This window comes from Manacus candei, unplaced genomic scaffold, assembly GCF_025592945.1.
Source record: "Manacus candei isolate 608988 ecotype Guabito, Panama unplaced genomic scaffold, ASM2559294v1 h1tg000036l, whole genome shotgun sequence".
Lineage (NCBI taxonomy): Eukaryota > Metazoa > Chordata > Aves > Passeriformes > Pipridae > Manacus > Manacus candei.
Window position 1 is genome coordinate 2226741 of NW_026138084.1, and position 8556 is coordinate 2235296.

At 45.5% G+C, this 8556-nt stretch overlaps 1 protein-coding gene across 1 annotated transcript in view; it reads left to right on the forward strand.

The window, feature by feature from the left end:
- SUSD3 (sushi domain containing 3) overlaps window positions 1-4158 on the forward strand; it is a 30064-nt gene extending 25906 nt beyond the window's left edge. The window contains exon 5 of the mRNA XM_051793330.1: window positions 3511-4158. Coding sequence (XP_051649290.1) covers window positions 3511-3718 — 208 coding nt within the window. The 3' untranslated portion in view covers window positions 3719-4158. The remainder of the gene's footprint in view (window positions 1-3510) is intronic.
- Window positions 4159-8556: the final 4398 nt, after the last annotated feature.

Genomic DNA, 8556 nt, shown 5'->3' on the forward strand with positions numbered 1-8556 from the left:
GGACACCTGGAATGACTGCAGGACCCTTCATCACTGCAGGGTTTAATACTGCACCACATGAAGCATCCAGTGAAAGGGCTGCAAAGGGCAAATGACCTGTTTGATACAACTGTGTGGAATTAATATGGTTCCCTACAGGAGATGTTTGATTGTGTGGCACCAAGGACTGGAGGAGATCCAGCATAGGAGAGGGGCAGATTTCCTTTCCCTGCTTTTCCCTGTGACTTGTCCAACCTTGAGTTTCTCTATTCATGAAGTTGTTCTTTTTTTTCTCTTGTTTTTCCTGTGCTCTGTGTTCCCCACTGCCACCTTTCAGAGACTAAAATCTTCCTTGTACCTTTTGACGTGCAGGTTTCAAAGAAAGCTGAGACAGGGGAAGTGAGCTGTGGTTTCACCTTGGGGCCCTGTCAGAAGGGGTAGGATAGCTGGTTTCTAAATTACTCCCATTTCTGAATTTCAATCTTAATTGTCATCTCAAGAGCATGAAGGGGGCGTGTACAGCAACATGTGCTTTCAATAGAGCTGCTGTTATTGTTTTCAGAATACTTTCATGATCACCCCAGGGTGTTGTACAAAGCCACCAGATATACAGGAACAAAAAAAAAAAAAATCCCTTCCCATCCTCCAGTATAAAATCTGTTTTCAGAGGCAGTGCCAGCACCAGGCACTCTGTGGCAGCCCCGCTGCTCTGCATTCTCACACGTCTCGGGTGTCCCGTTAACAGCATTTTCCCTCCAGCAAGGAATAGCTCTCAAGTCACACAAAACAAAATTCTTGTGAATCCTCTAAACCCCATTGATAAATGCTGTGATGGCCGTTCTTCTCCCCAGATGGGAACTCTGAATTTATCTGCCAGATGAAGGCTGTCCTTCTCAAATGTACTGTGCACCCAGCCTGGCTGTGCAGCACCTAGCGTCCTGGGGTGGCTTTGCATTGCCAGATAAAGGTACAGGGAGGGCTTCTAATCCTCTTACCAGGATGTTTTGGAGTAGCCCAGCTGGGAACTGGAGTTAAGGGAAGTTGAAGTGCTTGAAGAAACAGTCACACTTATTCAGGACAAAGTACAGAGCTCCCAAGGCTGAGAGAGCAAACTGAAGGCTGTGTCTGGCTGAAGACATGCACAGAGAGCAGAGCCCACTGCCTGCACAGTTACCTGTCCCTTGGTGACACTGTGACCCCCTTAATAGCTTGGTGAACCCCAGCTTGGTGAGCTGGCTTCGCTGTCCCTCTGATGGGGAGGGTTCAATGTATTGCAGGCAAGGCAGGGTGCCCACTCTTTCCTCCTCCTGTGCTTATAGAATCACAGAATCATAGAATGGTTTGGGTAGGAAGGGACCTTAAAGACCAGCTAGTTCCAACCCCCTGCCATGGGCAGGGACACCTTCTACTAGACCAGGTTGCTCCAAGCCTTGTCCAACCCTGAACACTCCCAGGGATGGGGGAGCCACAGTTTCTCTGGGCAACCTGTGCTGGTGGAAGCCAATGGAAGTTTAATAGTTCCTGAAATGGGAGGAAGGGATTGCTAAGCCAGGAGTACAGTTGTCCTCCAAGTATAGTTTTAGCCAGTTTGGCTTCCTGAGTTGGTGGTGGACTGTGGGTAATTGCAGTTTCACAATGTGAAGCTTTAGAGGGGAAATGTCAGAGCAGGATGATTTCTGCCCAGGTGAGCTGTATTTATTGCACCATAACCAGAGTACCTAGATTTGAGCTATAATCCTGGCAGGGCAATTTGAAAAGGCATTTTTTTTGGCAAGGCAGTTTTGCTGGCCCATGCAAAACTTTATCCCAGTTCTTCTCAGTGTTATGCTGCTTTGATTTGATTTTTATTTTCACCATTGATCACCACCTCAAAAAGATGGAACTGAGTTCCTCATACCATAAAAAAATAATGAAATACACAGCAGCAAGTATCTCAAAAGATTTCTCTTGGCAGTGAGGTGTGCAGCATTACTCCATGTAGTTTCTGTTCCCTGACAGCAGCTCACAGGGGTGCTCAGACAGGTGTTCTGGTGCCCAACACAAAGATACTTGAAGCCTTGTTGAGGCCCCAGAATTAAAAGGCACAGTTAAAATAGCGAGGCCAATACAACATAGGTGATGTTGCCAGATTGGTATTTTGAGAAATACATGTTTGTTGTTGTCTGAATTATAGGTGAGTGAATTCTGCTCCTCTGAGGACCTCCTTGATGAGTATGTGCAGACTACACTGATCCAGTGTCCTCTCACATCCAGTACTGCAGTGTTCTGAGATGCCTATACACTATCTGACTGTAGCTCATGCCCCAACTAGTTTTGTAACACAGCTTTCCAGGGAAGAGCGAGATTTAGTTTACAGGAGAGGTGTATCTGCAGCAGACCTACTCTGTACCAGGACAACAAGACTGCAGTTGTTTAGGTTTATGTTCTGTTGTTTCCCTGCATTTTGTGCATGAGCATTTCTGCTGGTTTCTGCAGCTGATAACTGCAGAATGCAGCTTCTGTTTCCTGACCAGCTTTTCAGGTCTGAAGGAGTAAGACCGTGGACGTGGGTGTGCAGGCTGCTGCCTGCAGAGGCCACACCGAGGGTTCAGAGGAGGCTGGAGGAGTTGGCTCACCTGCAGTGAATGTGGGGCAGAAACCTTCAGCCTTCCCCCTGCCTGCACGAGCTGCTGATGTTTGACAGAAGCCCCCACATTCAGGCTGCAGTAGTTTGGCGTGGCCCCAAAGGGTCTTACCTGCCTCTGGTGCACAGACCGTGTGTGTACAGCCCACTGCATCTGTCAGCAGAGTTCAGGAACGAGCTGATCCCGTCCCCACCAGGCTCCTGAACGAAGGGGGTGTGGTTTACTGAGCATCTTTTCAGCAACTCTGCCGTCTCCATCTGCCACTGCTCCCGCTCTGCACCATCCACTGCTGGGGTGTTGCTCTCTGGGGCAGTGGCCCGTGCTGGCTTCCCCCACAACTGGGCAAACCCTTCCTTCCTGGTGGGGAGTGGGATGGATCAGTGACTGCCAGTGCTGCAAACACAGCCTGAGGTCCCTTCAGTACCAGGGCAGGCAGCCAAGAGCTACCACAAGCCCTAATGCAACCACTGGCAGCTCTGCAAATAACACCTCAGATCCCACTGAGCACAGCTGGCTCCTGTGCTCCCAGCAGTGCTCCACTCCAAGCAAGGATGTTCCTTCTGCACCAGGCTCAGCATTCAAGTGCTCTCAGTCACATTCTGCCAATAGCATGGCACTACATTGAAGCTGGGGACTCGTTTCATGGCAAACAAACAAAAAACATCTGCCCCAATGACAAAAAAAACCAACCTCACAAGTCTTTTCAAGGTCTGCATCAGCTTTTACAAAGACATGATTATTTGCCCCAGTGCTGCCAAGTGGTTTTGATGCTGAGAGAAGCAATTCCTTATGGTACAGCACAAGTGGCTTGTGAAATGCCTGATGTGCAAATAAAACAGATTAGGAAGTTCTGTTTCCTCACCAGAATTAATGGAACAGAAATAACTTTTTCTTCTGTTGCTTACAGGTTCCAGGAGGAGTGGACTCGGGATGTGGTGGCTCCTGGGCATTGTAAAGGCAATGTTCAGGTGCTGAAGCAGAGCAGTGGTGCCCCTGGGCCACAGGCTATGCCCAGACACAGCACCACAGTGCAGACAGTGAATTCCATACACGTGGTTGAAGTCTATGGCCATAAAGATAGTTACCACAAACCAAGCTGCCAGATCCCTGGATAACTGCTGTCTGAAACACAACTGCTCCTCTGGACCAAAACAAAATTTGGATAGAAATATGTGCCTTAAAGACAACACAGAGAGTTCATTATTCCTTTGAGTTTGAAAGTTTTCTATATTCCAAGATGGTTGTTTAACAGAAGTGCTTCAAGGTCTGGGACAAATAAAACCACGAGTGTTGGGGCTGGCAGTTTGTAGCTCTTCTCTACAGTTTGCTGTGCAGTGGGACCATGGCAAAAGCACAGTGTCCTTCTGTACAGCTGGAGAGGTGGTACCAGGTTTGTATATTTACCTCTTACAAAGGCACTGATGATAATTATGCACCCGTCTGATGCCAGCCTTCTCCGGACCCTTGGGTTTTGTAAAGCATTCCAGAATGAAAAGCCCCCTGTATTTTTACACAGTAACGTGCTAGAACTACAATAAAATTTTGTTTTTAATGGAACGCCGTGTTTTGTGTCAGGAAGGTCTTTTTCTTTAATTCATCTGCTCTGCTTTTAGAGACCGTGTGAGAAGGCACTTCTCTGATCCCCAGAAAGTGTAGGACGAGTGATTAAACAATCCCTTTGCAAAGAAGGCACATCTCAACCTAGGATTTAAACAGTGGTATGCATGGGGGGGAGTTGTTCTGTCCTACTGGCAATATCATGCCTGAGGTACATGTGTGAAGGGTGGCTCAGACATCCTTGATCCTGCCTCTCTGCATCTCCTTTGAATTTCCTTTCTCTTCCCCTTCTCTATGATTATGTTAACTGGATTCCATAATTTAGCTCCCTGGTGTTTTAATTTTATAATGTGGCTTTAAAATGCAATAATATGGCTGCAAGTGAAATAAATTCCCTTGTTGGGATGTCTGGGTCAGCACACCACATGAGCAGGGAGCCTGTTCTACACATGAGGCCAAGCTGAGATGTTGGATGGGAGAAAGGACACCCTTGAGATGACAGGGATGCTGGCAGCCATGGGAAGCACCAGAGAAAGCAGGTCAATTCATTGTGCCTTGTGCCAGAGCACTGGCTCACTATCATTTATTTGGGCACAAGAAGCAGCAAAGTTACACCAAGATAAGGAAGCAACACCCAAACTGTTTGTATAAGATTTCTGGCTCGGCTCCCTCTGGGACTGTGCTTAGTTCTGATGGCTGCACCCCCTGGAGTCAGCCTTATTGCTCATGCAAACATGATTTATTGTCAGAAGGGAAATAAGTGCTGTGCAGGAAGGAGATGAAAGCAGCTGAGAATATAAAATAGACTTTTAAAACCTCGTATTTATTCCATTAACCCTTAAATGTTTCCCAGCCAGTGGTTCCAATTGGATTCTGCTACAGGACACTTGCATTTCCTTGTATATTTTAGGGGACTGATGGCTTGCACTTAAAGAACAAGTAGAAATGCTACAAACTACAGAAACAAGCCCAAGACAGAGCCCTCCCCGCATGGATGCTTAAAATTTAATTGAGGTACATTCCAGCAGGACGGGATAATTCTTCATGGATTTTAAAACTGATGACAGTATTTATCAGCCCAGTTGCTTCTTTGCATTTTTCTCACCTTGTACTTTAAAACTGTCTTCCTACAGCAGCAGCTCTGCTGAGGCTGTTGTACTGCTTTGCTGTGAAGCTTTGCCTGCTTGCAGAAAACTAGAAGGCAGTTTTTAAGATCTGTAAATTTTGGGGAGGTTTAGGTTGGATATTAGGAAAAAACTCTTCATTGGAAGGGTTGAGAAGCCCTGAAACAGGCTGTTTGAACACACCATCCCTGGGAGTGTTCAAAAAATGTGTGGATGTGGCACTTGAGGACATGGTTTAGTGGTGAACATAGTGGTGGTGCTGGGGTAATGGTTGGACAGTGATCTTACCTGCCTTTTCCAACTTTAATGAATCTTATGTGAAATACCAAACAGGGAATGGTTTCTGAGGCAGCTGACATGCTATAGAGGGTATCTGATCGTACTTTCTTTGAAATGAAAATTCATTCTTTGAGACAAGGGGAAGAATGCATTTGCCACACTGGAAACTTGGAGTGCCTCAGCCTGCAAAGTGCCCAGTGCTTCACATGGGAACCCCCTGCAGCAGTAAATCTCTGAGATTTGTGGGATATCAGAGCACAGTGTTGCCAGAACCTGTGATTTTTGTCACAAGTCTCATGATATTTCTCATTTTCTTAATCCACAAATGGTAGATTTGGATGATTATGTGAAAATCACAACTTCTGTTTAAAAATCTGTGTCTCATGCTTGTATTTGAATGGAGAAGTCTCAGTCATGGTGTCAAACAACAGAAAAAACACATCTCTAAAGTTTCTTTGATGGTAATGACATGGTTTAGGGGAAGCCTAACTCATGATTCACAAATAATTGAAGCTGTCAAATGTATGTATGACCTGTCTTCTGTGGCTGAAAGAAAGAGAAATACTACGTTTTGATCTGGATGGAACAGTGAAGCTTGGAAGGAACACCAGAGTATCTACCACAGAGTTAAGATTGCTTTCATGGAGCCTTCCACATGGATTTTTGGCCATGCAGGCTTTCTCCTGGACTCCTGCCCCTTGAGTATCAACCTGGAAGTCTCTAAAGATGCTGTTTCCTCAGCACACTCTGCTGCTGTCAGTCTAACTTTGGGTTATGGTGTAGTATTGGTAAAAGTTTCTGAGAAGCCCAAGACCCAGAAAAGAGGCAGAGCTGTAAAATTCGTGGAACATGACAACCTGCAGGATGTGGCCAATACCACCGGTCTGAAACAAGAGGACACAGGAGAGCAGGAGCCCTCTGGTTACACCAGACATCAGCTGAACAAGATCTAAGTGACTGATGGGTGGAGAGGATGCAGGCACCTCTAACAAGTTTGTTTCCAAAACATCTCAGTCATTAGTGATGTCTTGGAAGGAGAGGAACTAAATGAATCTGTTATCACTTACTGTCAGATGTAAAAGGCTTTTGCGACTAGTTTTTTAAAAAATGTCACATGTCTCAGCTTTTTAATAACTTTAATTAAATGTGACATTTTAATAAACTCCTGCTGTGGGGTGGAGCAGTGCCTTTCCAGTTTAGGGTGGTATTTGCAGTTACACCTCATAATACAGGACTATGTGAAATCTCAAATCCTGTCCACCCCAAACTGGGGTGGAACCTCTCTTGTTTCTTCCCTCAGCAATATGAGCAGGTGATCTTTTCTACTTACTTCTAAGAACTATTTTGAAGAGAGAGGTGATTGACAGAGCCAGTGTTGAAAGGCTCTTGTATAATTATTCCTCCAGCAGTAGCCATTTCTGCTGTCACTGCAGCCCAAGCATATCAGCTGGTGGGAACACTGGATAGTTCCCCAGCACATCGAGGTGTTCCAAAAGCCAGTCTCCATTCCTGGTAGCCAATGTTCCTGCAATGATGGAATGGTACTCTGGCACAGCAGCAAGTGAGGCAGGGAAAGTTCTTCTGGTGTAAAGCAGAGCAGCAGAAGCTTGCTCCCCAGATTTCTGGTGTTCAATATGTTTCAAGGCCAAGGTGATATTGAAAATGCTTACAGCAGTTAGTCCCACAGGATGCATGTTGTATGTATGAGCTGGAGTCTGTAGTGACTTCTAACCCATGCCCAGTGCTGACCTTTCCTTCACACAGCCTGAGGGTTGCATGCTGGCTGCACATCACCCTCTCCATCCTCCCTGGCCTGTGGGGCTCAGGTGAGGCCAGGAGCTGGCACAGGGATGACTCTACATGTGAGGACATGTAGACAAAATGTCTTTGTTCCCTCCCCAGAGCTCTGTGGCATGTCAGTTTGCCAAATCTGTCAGCTGTTTATTTACACACTTATTTTAAGGGGAGGATGCTCAAACAGATTTATTTACTTCCTGCCTTCAAAGAATTCAATTGTTTGGGGATTTTTAAATAATCAGTTGAGTTTTTTTTTCTCCTGTGTAAAAGTATTTTTTTCTCCTGTGATTTTCACTTTACAAGGGATCAGATAAGGAGCCAAGTGTGGTACTGAACATGTTTGTGAAGCTGGCTCTTCGTTATCCTGTGGACAACTTAACAGCCAACACAGTAACTTCTACAATATTTATCAGGACGATCTATGATCAGTATAGATGGTCTTATTCTATATGCTGATTTTTCCCTTTCGCCAGGAACAAGAGGTACTCAATTTTTCCATTATCTACATTGTCTTGTTTTACTAATGCTGCTGAAATGTCCAAGGATAGGGTGTCATACAGCAGAACTGGGGGGGGTGGGGATGGGTGTAGTTCTCCAGGTAAATATGCAGGAAGTTAAAACTGAGCAGGGATTTCCAGACCTGTGGGTGCTCCAGGCTATCACAGAACCACAGAATCTCCTGAGTTGGAAGGGACCCACAAGGATCCTCAAGTCCAACTCCTGGCCCAGCACAGACACCCCAACAATCCCACCCTTTTCCTGAGAGCATTGTCCAAACATTCCTTGAGCTCTGGCAGCCTTGGGCCCTGGGGAGCCTGTTCAGTGCCCGACTATCCTCTGGGGGAAGATGATTTCATCCAAGTCAGTTCTATTCCCATTTAACTGTTTGGCTTAACTGGCTGGAAATAAAGCTCTGGGAACTCGCAGCACAGCTTCTGCCTTTGTTTAGAGTCAGAGAATTTTTTTTTTCATCTCCTTCTAACCAACAAAGGAATAAAAGGAATCATACCAATAATAATACTATGACTACATAAATAAGACTGGAAAGTAATCCATTCTATATTGATGCCTTAAACCCCTAATGTTTTTTTTTATTTTTCTAATATTTGTAAGACTTGTAAGTTTTATAAGTAGTGGAAGTAGATTTTAAAAGCAGCAACCCCCCCCTCCTTTGTCCCTTGTCCCTTTCCCTCTCT